This window comes from Mytilus trossulus, chromosome 4 (genome assembly GCF_036588685.1).
Source record: "Mytilus trossulus isolate FHL-02 chromosome 4, PNRI_Mtr1.1.1.hap1, whole genome shotgun sequence".
NCBI lineage: Eukaryota > Metazoa > Mollusca > Bivalvia > Mytilida > Mytilidae > Mytilus > Mytilus trossulus.
This window is the reverse complement of record NC_086376.1, coordinates 9,251,028-9,267,820: the sequence shown is the minus strand read 5'-3', so window position 1 is coordinate 9,267,820 and position 16,793 is coordinate 9,251,028. Positions and strand designations below refer to the sequence as shown.

The 16,793-nt window shown below is 32.1% G+C and overlaps 3 protein-coding genes across 3 annotated transcripts in view; 2 read left to right on the top strand and 1 right to left on the bottom strand.

The window, feature by feature from the left end:
- LOC134714612 (serine/threonine-protein kinase ATR-like) overlaps positions 1-2,045 on the bottom strand; it is a 77,997-nt gene extending 75,952 nt beyond the window's left edge. Inside the window, exons 1-2 of the mRNA XM_063575998.1 lie at positions 2,023-2,045; positions 130-192 (exon numbers count right to left, since the gene is read on the bottom strand). Of these exons, the coding sequence (XP_063432068.1) occupies positions 130-173 (44 nt within the window). The 5' untranslated portion in view covers positions 174-192; positions 2,023-2,045. The remainder of the gene's footprint in view (positions 1-129; positions 193-2,022) is intronic.
- An 88-nt stretch (positions 2,046-2,133) lies between these two features.
- Positions 2,134-14,139, top strand: LOC134714611 (archaemetzincin-2-like). Its single transcript, XM_063575996.1, has 4 exons — positions 2,134-2,241; positions 9,399-10,351; positions 11,817-11,819; positions 13,851-14,139. Exons 2-4 carry the CDS (start codon positions 9,432-9,434, stop codon positions 14,068-14,070), a joined length of 1,143 nt encoding a protein of 380 aa, XP_063432066.1. The 5' UTR covers positions 2,134-2,241; positions 9,399-9,431; the 3' UTR covers positions 14,071-14,139.
- On the top strand, positions 2,134-16,259 carry LOC134714610 (archaemetzincin-2-like). The gene is made up of 2 exons (XM_063575995.1): positions 2,134-2,246; positions 14,819-16,259. Exon 2 carries the CDS (start codon positions 14,828-14,830, stop codon positions 15,971-15,973), a length of 1,146 nt encoding a protein of 381 aa, XP_063432065.1. The 5' UTR covers positions 2,134-2,246; positions 14,819-14,827; the 3' UTR covers positions 15,974-16,259.
- Positions 16,260-16,793: the final 534 nt, after the last annotated feature.

Here is a 16,793-nt window from a genome sequence, read left to right as displayed (position 1 = left end):
CCTTTTTATTCTATAGTAAAGCTTGAAAACTGACTCATATTGCACAGGTAAGTAAAGGAAATCTTAGTTTCTGACTTTTATAAAAGTTTTTAAAAGTATTAAGAAAAGAAAAAAAAAAAATCTACCTACGTTTGTAATATTTCTACAACAAAATTTATATCTTCTCTGGACATGATGAATTCTCATTCATTCCTGAAAATAAATATAAACAATGAGCTTTAACATATTAATGATATTATCTGAGTTGATGTGAGTTTCAAACTATATAATAATCTAGTCCCATATACATGTAGATATTGACCATAATTTGGTATTCAGCCTTTGGTTTCTTTTTGTATCCTTTTTTATAAGTTCTAAAACTTTAACTTTTATTCTGTGGGTTGTGTTGGTGTTAGAATAGTATTAATGGAACAATTGAGTTTTTTGAGAAAAAATTAATACATTTTGATTCCCCGTTTATGTGACAGGAAACCAAACAGAAAACCAATCTTTATTTTCTTTATTTTGCACAATATATTTCAAAAGATATAAATGAACACCATCTAAAGTTTGCGTTACGAAATCGGAAACCAAAGTTACGCTAGTGTTCTTACACCTGCTACAGAAATACTTATAGTTCTCTGCATTTTCTTCAGACTTTTCTTATTGGTGGATGTTCTTTATTATTTGAAAGCAAAAGTTACAATTTTGCAGGCAACGATTATCTTTAAATTGGCCAGCGTTACACACTTCGGAAGCGAAAATAACGCTAAGAAACAACACAGAAAAGCGGCCGGATAATCTGTAACATTTGTTTGTTTCAAATTCTCTCTAGGGGAGAGTAGAAAGCACCTTTATTTTAATAAAAATAATAGCATTTGATGGTGGAGCAACAACTTCTCTCACCAAAATACTATATTTTATCACTTTTCCTTCGTTATCGGAAACAGTCCCAATACCAAATTATGGTCCATATATACTCTTGCATGAACTATACACATGTGTATGTGCATGCACATACTAGGTAGGCCACCTGGGGTTTCAGTATATTTTAGGGAAAAAGGACCCCGGCTAGTTTTGGAAAATTTTTACGTGATTTACAATGAAAAAGGGAAGAAAACATATAAACCAGAAATGATATTTGTGTCTTTAGTTCAATGAAAATTATCATTTTCATGCAATTTTGTTAAGTGTAGATGATTGCTATTAACAATTTTATTTTCAATTCTTTATGTTTTAAACAAGGCAATATAATAAAGTATAATGTAACAAATGAACTTATAGGATTACTTTAGTGTATATACAACAACAACCAGTCTGCTTGTACGATTCTGTGTCAGTGATTTTATAGCTGTGAAACATTAGCTCTTATGTCCTTATATTATTTTTTGACTATTTGCAGGCTTAGATCTTAGGTCCTTCCATGGGCTGAAAATAAAAAAAAGGACCAAAGAGCAGTTACCATTTCACACCCTAAACTAATTAACAAGTAATCTGAAGTTATCACAGACACAGATGAAACATTTGAAATTTCAGGATGTCAAATGGATGTCGGGATTTAAATTTAATCAAATTTAGGACATCTGGTATTCATGTTTTTAAGCCCAGGATTTCAGTATAAGGACCACTCCAACCAACCCCCAACCCCCTTTTCTTAGGAAATTGTGCTGCCGAATCAGGGACTTACTATTAGCACCAGGCCTTGTTACAATTGCCGGGTTTACTATCCATACGCACCCCTAAAAAACAGGTGCGTATGGATAGTAAACCCGGCAATTGTAACAAGCCCCTGTGCTATTAGTATAGAAGATAGAAAGTCTATGAACAAATCAATGTGAAATGAATAATTAGTGAAAACTTTAATTTGAAAGGAGTTATGAATAAGTTTAATGTTTTACTCGTTTATAATCCTATTACGTTGTCTCACCCCCTTTGTTCAATAAGTTTCCATTATATCTATAAAATTCCCACTATTAAAGTGTAAGAAAGCTATAGTGTAAACAAAATCTCTGATAATATTTTGGCTGAATCTGAAAAATTTACTTTCCCGCCGTATTCGGTAGTCTGGTATCTGAATTTATATTACGGTATAGAGCCAAGGGGTAGCGAAATATGGTACCAGTTCTGACACTATTTCTACCTCTACAGTGGAAACTTGATTGCACAACAACACAAGAAAACAGCTGACAGTGTCAGTAACAGTACATGAGTACAGTTAACATGATATTGAAAGAAAGAACAACAGTTTTAAACCATTGATACGTAAGGTTGTTTCCAATTAATTTGTTTTCAATCTTGAAAGGTTTTCTTTTTTGTGTCATTCATGAAAATATCTTTGTTTAGTTGGTAATTTATATGAGGGTGGTGAAAGGCCAAAGGGTTACCTTTTTGAAAAATCACAGTAAAATTTCTTGCCAATTGACGTTAATGGCGGTTTATGATGCATGACAATAAAACTTAGTTTCTTTTAGACGATAAGAAAATTAACTGATTTTGACAGATCAAATTTTACCAATTTGACACTACAATGTATAAACACAGTTGAAAATGACCGTTTGACGCCTGACCATAAAGGGTATTACTACCCTCTTATATACATCATATGTTGATGATATGATGTCATTGGATGTACACAGTTTGAAATCTTAGCAATAAAGGTGTATAAATAGGCCAAACTCAACTATCATAGAGGCTTTCTCGAAGATATTATCTGTTTTTGGAGCTTTTTAGAGAGAAAGATAGTCGAGTTTGGCATATTAATACAACTAATTGCTAAGATTTCAAACTCCTGTATGTGGTAACATGCCAATTTCTTTAGTTTAAACAAATTTATTAATAGTGGATTGGGAAACAAGTTATTACAACTTTTTATTTTATGAGGGTGGTATTACCTTTTACTGTCAGTCATTTTCAGCATCAAATTGGTTAAAATATTACAGTGATTCGTCAAAATCTCCTTATCATGATTCTTCAGATGTCTCAAATAATGATTTTTACTGTTATTTTTGAGGGAAAAAAAGCGTGAGGCCACACCTTAAAAATATTTTGGTTTGCCCAAACCCTACCCAAAGGTTGAGAACTTGAGACAGTGGGTAGGTAGGTAGGCATTTTCTTTTTTTTTCAAAAAAATTGAGGTATCAGATGTTTATTAGTCTTCAAACCAATTTGTTTAAAAAAAAACTTCTTCAAATCAGGACAATAAAAGAATTTGAGTAGGCAGCTTTTTTCTCGGTAGGTACAAATGTAGCGTTTGGGCAAACACACCTATTATTTATTATGGCCTGATTCATCAAATTCAGCTGATTTTTTCATCGTCTAAAGGAAAGTGTCCATTTTATCGTCATGCACTTAAAATTACCATTTACTTACCATTTGGCACTAGTTTTTACTGCTATACTTCATGAAAGTACCTCCATTACTTTTATCAATCACTTTGTGAGTGCTGCCTTGTAGTGTTAGTGGCATATAAGCCTGCTTTTTTTCTGAAATCTACAAGGGTGTTTTTTACATACCAGAGATATTGCTCTCTCATAACACAGGTCCACTATTTATTGTCCCCTTCCAATGGAGTACATTTGTGTATCATTCTTTCTCAATATTATCCTCTCAATTTTCTAGTTTTCAGACAATTACTCAAAACACTTTCACCAATTTGCTAGAAAGTTTGGCAAAATTTTTAATATCTATTGATACATGCTCCCTTTCAATTTTTATGAATTTTAGATATTACATTTTGAAGTTACAAATGTATGAGGTTTTATTAATGTTACAAAAAGTGGGATTTTCCAGTATTCAGACAATAAATTAAAAATGCTTCGAGCATTTTTAATGAAACATTGGTGAATAGTTTATTGTAAGCTTCCATTTGATTTTGATAAATTTTAGATTAATTTTACGCTTCCGAGTTATGAGGTTTTGTTCTGATTTGAGTTGATTTTCCAGTTTTAGACAACAACTCAAAAGTGCTTTGAGCAGTTTTCATGAAACTTTGGTTTACATCTATTAAAATAACTTTCCTAAAGCTTTACAGGTTGCACTTTGTAAATACAGCTGTTTCTGAAAACACGCCTCTTTTGGGGAGAAATTGAATATTCATAGAAAATTAATTTTGTTTTCATACTGGCTCCCAGTTATGCTCTCTGTGTTCCAAATCGCAGAGACAGAACTTGGGAATCTTACCAGTAAATAAACACGTGCATATTGTTTACATTGAAATCTGTGGTAACCTTTCATTCGAGGTAGGGGTAGTTAAGAAAATTAGTGTAAGTTTAAACTCCGGGAAGTTCAGGGCATATAAACGTTGAAAATATGCCACACAGCCCTATATTTTAACCTTTGAAAAAAATTGTGGTGCAAATGAACTTTCAATTCTAGGATAAGATTTGTTTACTTCATAGTAAAAGTGGTACAGTTTTAGCAGTAAAAGGAGTTCCTATGGGAAATTGCATTGTCAATATTTACAGAAATGCAACCTATAATTCATTGTTATTAAATTTTTTGTAATTTTTCTTCAAGTTTTATTTTATAAATTCTGATATGACATTGAGATGTTATTGAACTTTTTTCTTTGAAAAATCCAGGGATGTATCATGCTCTGATGGTGCAGCTGTTTATTCATCTTTTCCAAGAATTAAATTTTTGATGAAATACTTATTGATTTCTAGATTTCTGTTCAAAGGGAAATAACTCATCAAATCTCTAAATAACTTATAGGTTTGTAAAAGACATTATTTAAGGAATGACTGTAATATTTTTTTCTCTCTATGAAGAAATAACATAAAAAAATTGGTGCACACTAAATAAAGTGCGTAGCTGGTTATTTAAAAGTGTGCACCACATTTTTATACGACCGCAAAAATTTTTCGTTGTATATTGCTATTGCGTTGGCGTCGTCGTCTGCATCTTTGACATCCGAATACTTTTAGTTTTCACACTCTAACTTTAGTAAAAGGGAATAGAAATCTATGAAATTTTAACACAAGGTTTATGACCACAAAAGGAAGGTTGCAATTGATTTTGGGAGTTTTTATCCCAACATTTTAGGAATAAGGTGCCAAAAAGGGCCCAAATAAGCATTTTCTTGGTTTTCGCACAATAACTTAAGTTTAAGTAAATAGAAATCTATGAAATTTTGACACAAGGTTTATGACCACAAAAGGAAGGTTGGTATTGATTTAGGGAGTTGAGATCGCAACAGTTTAGGAATTTGGGGCCAAAAAGGGGCCCAAATAAGTATTTTTCTTGGTTTTCACATTATAACTTTAGTATAAGTGAATAGAAATCTATCAAAATTAAACACAAGGTTTTTGACCATAAATAGAAGATTTTGGGAGTTTTGGTCCCAACAGTTTAGGAATTTGGGGCCCAAAGGGTCCAAAATTAAACTTTGTTTGATTTCATCAAAAATTGAATAATTGGGGTTCTTTGATATGCCGAATCTAACTGTGTATGTAGATTCTTAATTTTTGGTCCCGTTTTCAAATTGGTTTACATTAAGGTCCAAAGGGTCCAAACTTACACTTTGTTTGATTTTGACAAAAATTGAATCCTTGGGGTTCTTTGATATGCTGAATCTAAAAATGTACTTAGATTTTTAATTATTGGCCCAGTTTTCAAGTTGGTCCAAATCGGGGTCCAAAATCAGACTTAGTTTGATTTCATCAAAAACTGAATAAATGGGGTTCTTTGATATGCCAAACCTAACTGTGTATGTAGATTCTAAATTTTTGGTCCTGTGTTCAAATTGGTCTACATTAAAGTCCAAATGGTCCAAAATTAAACTTAGTTTGATTTTAACAAAAATTGAATTCTTGGGGTTCTTTGATATGCTGAATCCAAACATGTACTTAAATTTTTGATTATGGGTCCAGTTTTCAAGTTGGTCCAAATCAGGATCTAAAATTATTATATTAAGTATTGTGCAATAGCAAGAAATTGTCAATTGCACAGTACTCAGCAATAACAAGAAATCTTCAATTGCGCAGTATTGTGCAATTGCAAGAAATTTTCAATTGCACAGTATTGCGCAATAGCAAAAAATCTTCAATTGCACAGTATTGTGCAATAGCAAGTATTTTCAATTGCACATAATTGCGCAATAGCAAGAAATATCTAATTGAAAATTTCAATTGGAGTTATCTTTCTTTGTCCAGTATAGTAGTTGAATCAACTTAAATCATTGTCTAATACAATATACAATGTATATTCACTTTTACTACCAACTCATAAATTAAAACAATCTTTACCATTAAGTGATAACAAGCACTTTTTTACATTTAAATATTTGATGATGTATTTAAATGAGTAATTATTGTTGCAAACTCCATTATAAGTTTGAATTGAGATCAGTTTTGGAATAAAGGAAAGAGGGATGTGAAAAAAAGGGGGGGTAAATTTTTTCATTTGAAATTTCATAAATAAAAGAAAATTTCTTCAAAAATTATTTTGAGAGGATTAATATTCAACAGTATAGTGAATTGCTCAAAGGCAAAACAAAAATTTTAAGTTTATTAGACCAAATTCACACTGTGTCAGAAACATATGCTGTGTCAACTATTTAATCACAATCCAAATTTAGAGCTGAATTTAGCTTGAATGGTGTGTCCATACTTGCCCCAACCGTTCAGGGTTCAACCTCTGGGGTCGTATAAAGCTGCACCCTGCGGAGCATCTGGTTTATGTTATTTCGAATACACAGAAAAAATATTACAGTCCCTTCTTATAATTTAATTCTAAATTCCATTTTAAACCATAGAAAACCATGAAAAAACTTGATGTCAGGATCACATGACTAAATTATGTCTATGGGCTCATAACAAAATAACGTCAGCCAATCAGAAGATGTGTCACATCCAAAATTAAATTATATAAAGATAAATGACATTTTGGACTTTTTCCCTTTTCCTTAGTAAGTTGATTGAAGAATTGTCAATGTCGAATTGTTAGGTTTGTTTGCTATTTTATGTAGTTTACACCATGACATGTTATAGATCAAGTACAATGCAATATTCTCTCTACTACCAACTGATAAATTAAAGCAATCTTTACCATTCAGTGATTATAAGCACTTTAATTACCATTCTAGGGTTATTCCCCTTAACAATCAGAAAATTGAAGAATTTTTTAGTTACTGTTCCCTTAACTTAACTTTGTCTCAACTAAATTTAATGAAATGTCTATATAATGCTTATTACCTCTAAACTCAGTTTAAGTTCACTTTTGGCAGCTTCACTTTTACAGTTCTTGAGTTATGTCCCTTTATAACATTATATTGTAGCGGGGGCATCATCTGTGTCCTTTTGGACACATTCCCCATTTATTTTTATATGACCACAAAAATTGAAAAAATTTTGGTGGTATATTGATATGACGTTGGGGTTGTCGTTGTTGTCGTCGTCTGAAGACATTTGGTTTTTGCACTATAACTTTAGTATAAGTAAATAGAAATCAATGATATTTAAACACAAGATTTATGACCTTACAAGAAAGTTTGGGACTGATTTTGGGAGTTTTGGTCCCTACTCCCTACAGTTTAGGAATAGGGGACCAAAAGGGTCCAAAATTAAACTTTGTTTGATTTCATCAAAAAATGAATTATTGGGGTTCTTTGATATGCTGAAGCTAACAATGTATTTATATTTTGGATTTTTTTTTGCATCTTTATTAAAAGTTATAAAATTCTTCCACATTGATGTACATGTAATACGCGTCTAAGGGTCTTAAAAAAAATTTAAATTAAAAAAAATAATAAATTAATGGATTTCTTGATATGCTGGAGCAATTCGTGTATTTTGCTTTTAATAGGAAATTTGGCCAGGATAGGTAAAAGTCTAGTAATTTCATCTTTTTCATATTTTTTACCACATTTATTTTGTTTCAGAAACCTATGATGTTTCAAATATTTGAACACAACCAAAATTAAGAGCTGTATATCAAGCTTAAATGAAGTATCCATTCTGTTCAGTGTTCCATCTCTGCGGTTCTTTTCAGATACACCCGTATTAATTAGGGCCCCGACTAAAAGTCGGATCGCCCTATAGTGATCAGTCTGTCTGTCCGTCCGTCCGTCCGTCCGTCCGTCCGTCCGTATTACTTTCGTGTCCGCTCCATATCTAGAGAACCATTATGATTTCATACTTAATACTTAACATGATTATCAACCAACACCAGAGGGTGTGTCATGTTGTATGTACAACTTTCTAGGTCAAAGGTCAAGGTCAAAAACTTTGATTTTAGTTGACAACCCCCTGTCCTGTGGTGAAGATCGTGTCCGCTCCATATCTAGATAACCATTATGATTTCAAAGTTTATACTTGACATCCATTTTAACAACCACCAGAGGGCGTGTCATGATGTATGTAAAACTTCCTAGGTCAAAGGTCAACGTCAAAAATACTTTGGTTTCAGTTGACAATCCTGTGTCCTGTGGTGAAGATTGTGTCCGCTCTATATCTTGAGAACCATTATGATTTCAAATATTATACTTGACATCCATTTTAACCAACACCAGAGGGTGTGTCATGATGTATGTACCACTTCCTAGGTCAAAGGTCTGTCTGTCTGTTGGTCTGTCCATCGCTAACAAATTTGATCCACACTATATTTTGAGAGGACAGCTGTTATTATTTCATACTTTATACCTGACAAACATTTTCAACTTAACATATATATAAACCAACACCAGAGAATGTGTCATAATGTATGCATCCTAGGTCTAAGGTCAGTCTGTCGGTCTGTCCATCCGTTCGTTGTTCTTAACAAATTGTGTCCGCTTTACCTCTCGAGAACTGTTAATATTTCATACTTTATACTTGGTGGGTCATAATATATTGATGCATAATTCTAAAAATATGTGACAAATATCAATTGGGCAGCACCTTTAAACATATTGTTCAAACATCAATCCATATATCCAGAAGTCACCTTAGAGTAGTCAACAATTAGTTCACATCATGCAGTCATATCACTATTATACTATGAAAGTAAGATGAGAATATTTATCAGTTTTAACTTAAAATCTTAGATTGAAATCACACATGAGACTATGTAATAACTTCAAATAATGCTTCATATCAGATTATCCATACAACTTATTTACCCCACGTTATTGACAGCGGGGCCCACAGAGATGGCTTCCATCTCAATGATATCTAGTTTATTCAAGGGGATAAACAGTAAAAATGATTATCAATACAATACATGTACACTTGTACAATCAAGAATACCACCTATAAAAAATAATTTCTACAAATGAACAAGCATACATGATTTCAATAGAGGGAAAAAATTTATCAAATTGAAATGTTTCACTAGGTGAGTAAATTAGGCTCTTTGGAACACTTAGTTTATATAAAAGTTTATGTCAATCATAAAAAATGTTGTTATGGTCGGATTTCTAATTTGATAAATTTTGTTTGTAGTGGCTTATATATGGATATCTGAAGTCAATAGATATGCCAAAAGTAAGAACAAAGAGGACTAAAACTGTGAAGTATATACCTTATGCCTCTGGCTATATTCCTCCTTCCAATGGAGAACAAATTGAAGCTGTGGGGTATGATGGTATTATACCACCTGAATATAATTTTCAGCCTGATAAAGATTTTATATTTTTCAATCCAATCCCAACACCAACAAGTATTGATGATTGGTTAGCACAGTATGTAGATCCTGGTCAGACCTATGCTGATTATTTATCGACATGCTCATGGTTATCACCAAGTCCAGTCAGTGGTATTAATCAAAAGTTTGTTCCAACTGGTACTAATCTAGGTGACAAATATCCTGACGGGAAAATATATCTTTTACCGATTGGGAAGTTTAGTGGCAAAGGCTTTGTCCACTTCAATGAACTAGCAAAGTTTGCTGAAATATATTTAGGAATAACTGTTGTTATTCTAAATGGAATTGATATTGATGTGAATTTCACAGATAAAAAAGTTTATTGGACAAACAGTGTTTCAGAAAGCTCATCTAATGGTGAGAGATCAATATCTCCTAACAAAATGGCTTTGGAAAGTAGATTCTATGGCAAACATCACCAGATAGGAATAGCCAGTTTGTTATATATGCTCCGTCAAAACATTCCCAAAGATGCCTTGTCAGTGATAGGATTAACAATGAGTGATTTATACAGAGAACAATCAGACTTATTTGTTGCTGGTTGGGCTGCTGGTGGAGATCATGTGGCAGTATTCAGTTTCTTCCGTTATGATCCGTCACTCACTTTTTCCAATGCTGATTGGTATAATATTCGTAGAAATCAGCGTATGTCTCAGGAACATATTCAGAAGCTAACATTCCAAAGAAGTTGTAAATTACTTGTGCATGAGATAGGGCACTTATTGGGTATAGGACATTGTATATTCTTTGAGTGTTGTGTCACCAAGGTTCCTCCAGAGCACTGTTAGATAAGGGGGAGCTAACTCGTTTGTGCTGGAACCAAGGGACAGGGGGTCAGTCTATCGCTAGACTTAATGTTCTGATAGGCATAGCTAAAAGGCAAGGAAGGTTTTCATAATTTAATTACTGTAACAATTTAAACGAATGATGATAACAAATCAATTAGTAAACAATTCCAAATAATAATAATAATCTAATTAAAGTACAAAGTATCAAATCTAAATATCAAATCCAAAGTAAAACTATTTCTCCTTAAAACGTAAGATATAAACTAAATGCCAAAATTACTAAATCATAAAATATACTTAATCTCAAATTCAAAATGTAAAGTCTTAAAATAAAAGATTCTCAAAAGTATTTCCAAAGTTAAATTATGAGTCAGAGATAAATTTTGTCTCACACTACACAGTCAACTGGTAGACTGGTAGACAGTCTTATAGGGCCAGTATAATGACGTGAGTAGTGTGAGGTTACGCTTCTGAAACACTGACTAAGATCTTAAAAATTCTCAAAAATAAAATGTGAGTCAAAAAATACATTTTTGTCTAAACACTACAAAGTCAACTGGTGGACTGATCGACAGTCCTACAGTACCAGTATAATAGACTTAAGAAGTGAAAGGTTTGGTTTCCGAAAGGTGACTGATTTTCCTAAATTTCACTTCGCTATTTATATTAAAACCAAATATAAATCAATATGACTCGACATGTAGATATTACTCTCATTAACAAAAAATAGACATTAATTAACAAAGCCTAATCCTATAATGTTTTGATTACAGCTTTGATAAAAAAACGTAAACTTTCCAAGTGACATATGCTAATTACAATTAGTCTTTCAAAATTAAGTGCTTTGAGCAAACTGTGACATTTCAAGTACTAATGCCACAGCATAGGTAAAATTAATTAAACAGATTAATTAAAACTTTTACAAAATACAAACATTAAATTTTCTTTCATAAATTAAAACATTTTTTTATCCAAAATAACACTAACACAAATTTAAGCCAAATAACACACCATGACATATTCCCCCCTACTCCAATATGTTTGTCCCCAAACATGATATATACATTCACATATTAACATCTTAAAAATAGTCTTTATACACTCCAATAAACTATATATAACCTGGCGCCAAAATATATACTTATAATATATAGCAATTAACAACTATGTATTTCAACTTGCTAGCTCCCAGCAACTTATATTCCATGTGTTTAACAGATGAAAAATAAAATAACATTCTAGTAATCCAAAATTCAAATTGATGTAGTGAAAAGAACCAACAGGCGTGCACTCCTACTAATTCCTAGAACCACAAAAAAATAAAGATAGAAACTGATTGTTTTTCTAAATCCTGCTGTCTTGGAAGGTTGCTATGGTATTACATAATAAGCACCATCATGATATTCACAAATTTCTAAATGATCTGAGTTGGTAATGTCAAAGTTCTGTTCTTGTAAACTGTTTTTGCTTTGTTGTTTCACAAAAGTTCAATCCTATAAATAAGCTCTAGCAAGTAATGTTCAAAATTATTAATTTCTGGTAAGATGTCCAAAAGTTAAAGCACTTTTTCTCCGATTATTGCAAACACCTGTCGAAGGACACCTATTGCATCCTTGCTCGTTGATCCGTGCACTGCTGCAGTGGCGCCTAGATGACGCAACTGACGTCGACCGATACAGCTCCAAGATGGTCTACTGTCAAATAAACAGCTCACTCTATGATTCTCCAGTCCAATCTACACAAAGCTCCTCTCCACGATTGTAGTAAACTGGAAACCCGCTGTTCCTGGTATTACACTGGATAGCCTGGCACATCTGTCTTTTTGGCAGCACCATCCTTTTGAAATCCTTTTTCTACCCATGATGATATTTCTATTCCAATTACCAAACTGAAACTTAAAGTATTTTTGTCAGTTTATTGTTTATGTTCTATTCTCTACCTTAAGTTACTCATCATATTCTATTAATTACGCAAATAAAATCTCTCCTGAACTAAATGTTAAATTCTCTCTACTATGAGTCAAATTTCCAGATCGTATAAAATTATTTGCACAAGTACAGTTTCTCCTGAACTGAATTTTAACTCCTGTAAAGTTTTTGCACAAACAAATATATATATATAAAGTTAACAGATTCACACCAAGAATCAACATACATCTATACTTTTCACTTAAAAGTTATTAAAGTGTATTATAATAGGCAAAATGTACTTATCTTTTAGTTATGTGTTGTTTAATCTGCAACTTGTCTCTCCTGCTACTGGTTCTCTCTTCCTCTCATAGTCTCTCCTGCTGTTGTCTCAATTTTGAAATTTTTAAGTTTTAAATAATTTTGAATGAATTTTGCCAACCTACATTCTAGCTATGCAGTTTCAGAATCTAATTTGAATCATGCCCGGGTCCTCCACCATATCTGTCACCAAGGTTCCTCCAGAGCACTGTTAGATAAGGGGGAGCTAACTCGTTTGTGCTGGAACCAAGGGACAGGGGGTCAGTCTATCGCTAGACTTAATGTTCTGATAGGCATAGCTAAAAGGCAAGGAAGGTTTTCATAATTTAATTACTGTAACAATTTAAACGAATGATGATAACAAATCAATTAGTAAACAATTCCAAATAATAATAATAATCTAATTAAAGTACAAAGTATCAAATCTAAATATCAAATCCAAAGTAAAACTATTTCTCCTTAAAACGTAAGATATAAACTAAATGCCAAAATTACTAAATCATAAAATATACTTAATCTCAAATTCAAAATGTAAAGTCTTAAAATAAAAGATTCTCAAAAGTATTTCCAAAGTTAAATTATGAGTCAGAGATAAATTTTGTCTCACACTACACAGTCAACTGGTAGACTGGTAGACAGTCTTATAGGGCCAGTATAATGACGTGAGTAGTGTGAGGTTACGCTTCTGAAACACTGACTAAGATCTTAAAAATTCTCAAAAATAAAATGTGAGTCAAAAAATACATTTTTGTCTAAACACTACAAAGTCAACTGGTGGACTGATCGACAGTCCTACAGTACCAGTATAATAGACTTAAGAAGTGAAAGGTTTGGTTTCCGAAAGGTGACTGATTTTCCTAAATTTCACTTCGCTATTTATATTAAAACCAAATATAAATCAATATGACTCGACATGTAGATATTACTCTCATTAACAAAAAATAGACATTAATTAACAAAGCCTAATCCTATAATGTTTTGATTACAGCTTTGATAAAAAAACGTAAACTTTCCAAGTGACATATGCTAATTACAATTAGTCTTTCAAAATTAAGTGCTTTGAGCAAACTGTGACATTTCAAGTACTAATGCCACAGCATAGGTAAAATTAATTAAACAGATTAATTAAAACTTTTACAAAATACAAACATTAAATTTTCTTTCATAAATTAAAACATTTTTTTATCCAAAATAACACTAACACAAATTTAAGCCAAATAACACACCATGACAGTTGTATGAATGGTTCAGGACATTTAGCAGAAGATTTTCGTCAGCCTATGCATCTTTGTCCAGTGGACTTACATAAACTGCAAACACTTGTGGGATTTAATGTTTTAACAAGATATGAAAATCTCCTCAAATTTTATCAGCATCATGGTATGAAAGATGAGGCTGAATGGATATCCAGACGTATTGACTTTATAAGAAATGCACCAATAGAAATAATTTAAAACCTTGAGTTCTTGACAGTTCTATTCTCCATTATAATCACTTTCATTGACATTGTTTTAGTTTGATAAAATAATAAGAGAGAATTAACACTCTTTTTTTTCTATTCTGAAAGAAATAGCAGTATACCATCTTTTGTGTCAAATATAGCATTGCAAATGATACTGTTAGTGATAGAGAGAACTTTAGTGTTAGTTCGAACTAAAGATTTCAAATAATAAGAACATAGAAAAAGTTTTTTTTATATCAAACCTATCTCATCCATGTGAAGTAAATAATTGGAAGTTCTTATATTTTTTCAACAAGACTGGAGAAGATTTAGGTAAAAGATGCATCAGTGTTTTAACAACATTACATGGGAGATAACTCAATCTTATTCTGGTTTACATTTTAGTAGCACTGAAAAGGTAAACTTTAGAAAATCATAGGCTGATCCAGGGCGGGTGACACTGAGGGGCCAGGCCCCCCCCCCCCTTTTTGTGGTAAAAATTTGGTTGATTATATAGGGAATCACTGAAGCATGACTGGAATGGCCCCCCTTATGTTTTTTATAGGACAGTCAGCAGGCCCCTCCTTAATTAGGAAAAGTTCTGGATCCGCTACTGAAAAGTGTTATCATGGTTATGACAAACCAGATTTTACCAATGGATATACATGTAAAATGATGTAAATTATGTAATGCATATATTTTGAAATGCCATATTTCTGTAAAACATTAAACATAAGAAATTTCTCCCATTTCAATTCCAGAAACTGAAGATGCCTAAAATAAAGAAAACAAAGGTGAACAGTAAATATGTACCATATGCATCAGGATTTCGACCTCCAAACAAAGATAAACAACTTAAGGCTATTGGCTTTGATGGTGGAGTCCCACTAGAATATCATGCATCAAAACATGAGAATTTTGAATTCTTCAAGTCAGTTCCAAAACCTACAACTATAGATGACTGGTTAGCACAATACAATGAGGAAGGACAAACATACAAACAATTTCTACAGGAATGTCCATGGATATCATCTAGGAAGAGAAAGAGTGTGAAACAGAGGTTTGTTCCTGGAGGGACCAACATACTGGAGAAATATCCAGATGGTAAAATTTATATTGTACCTGTGGGAGAATTTGATGGCCATCATTACTTCTATTTTGATGAGCTCGCCAAGTTTGCTGAGATCTATTTAGGAATTCCTGTTTCTACACTGCCTGGTGTGGATCTTGAAGTGAAAAGTAAAGAGAGAAAAGCATTATGGGTAGAACATCCATCAGAGACAAGTCAGTTGAAAAGCGACACAAGAAGAAGTAGTTCAAGAACAAAACAACGCACATTAGAAAGTAGATTTAAAGGCACTCAATATCAGTTGGGTGTTAAAGATTTACTAAAAATGCTTCATCTCAAGATTCCTGATGATGCACTTTGTTTTATTGGGTTGACTATGAGTGATTTGTTTTGTGATGATACTGATCTCTTTGTGGCAGGAATGGCTGCTGGAAATCATCGTGTGGCTATTTTCAGCTTTTATCGTTACAATCCAACCCTTTCATTTTCACAAGCTGATTGGTTTGATGTAACCATGGACAAAAAACAGACGCAAGAAAACGTTGGAAAGATTATGTTTCAAAGGAGTTGTAAACTTTTGGTTCATGAAATTAATCATCTTTTAGGCATTGATCATTGTATATTTTATGATTGTTGCATGAATGGGTCGGGTCATCTTTCAGAAGATTTTCGTCAGCCTATGCACCTTTGTCCTGTAGATCTACACAAACTTCAGAAATTAGTTGGCTTTGATACTCTTATAAGATATAACAAACTATTGAAATTCTATGAGAAACATGACATGGAAGAAGAAAGAGAGTGGGTTTCCAAGAGAATCAAAATGATTGGACAGATTTCCAAATCATAAAATCAAGAGCAGTAAGTGTTAGGTAAAAGCAGTTGGAGTTGTCTCACCTTGTTTATATATATTTACAAAAGTGTTGAGATGTTGACCTTATTTGTATTTTTAAAAGTAACATTTCCTTGGATTCTTTAAATTATAATCAATAAAAGTTATGTACATAAAAGTCAATGTTTTGGGAAATCAAAGAAGCACAATTTTTATCAACATATTTTATTTTAAAAAAAAAGACCAGTTATTAATAATTATATGATCTATATTATGGTTATTAATTTTTAAAAAATAAACAGATTATATGGCAAGTTCAGATTCAAATCTTTGTAAATAATTGGTGTTCTTGATTTCAGCACTTTGAGGAAGAATAAATCTAGATATATAGTATCATAACAGGTTTGTGTTTAAAATTGTATAAATAAGATACTAGGAAATGAATTTGTTTTATTTAAGAAATCAAAGGCTTTGTAATTTGTTTTATTTAGTTACATCGATTTATTACATTTACTGAATTAAATTCATTTGTATTTATTTTTGGGATTTTTTATTAATGGACAAAAATTTGAGATTGTGATATCATGAAATATCTGCAAACAGATACTAGTATATATATACTTGTATGTATAGAAATTCATCAAGAAATTCAGAATGCACGTTTTAATTCATAGGATTATTGCTGAGTTGCATTATAAGTAATAGTTTCTGAATTTACAGTTTTATTTTCAACTCTGAATGTTTCAAATATTACCTTCTAATACTTTATATCATATTTCTTAAATGAAATTTGTGGATGTAAAATGTATATGAGTTATCTCCTATCTTTTTTTTTCTG

What these genes read in the sequence shown, in the direction of transcription:
- LOC134714611 (XM_063575996.1), top strand. Translation starts at nt 9,432, where the DNA reads ATGCCAAAAGTAAGAACAAAGAGGACTAAAACTGTGAAGTATATACCT.
- LOC134714610 (XM_063575995.1), top strand. Translation starts at nt 14,828, where the DNA reads ATGCCTAAAATAAAGAAAACAAAGGTGAACAGTAAATATGTACCATAT.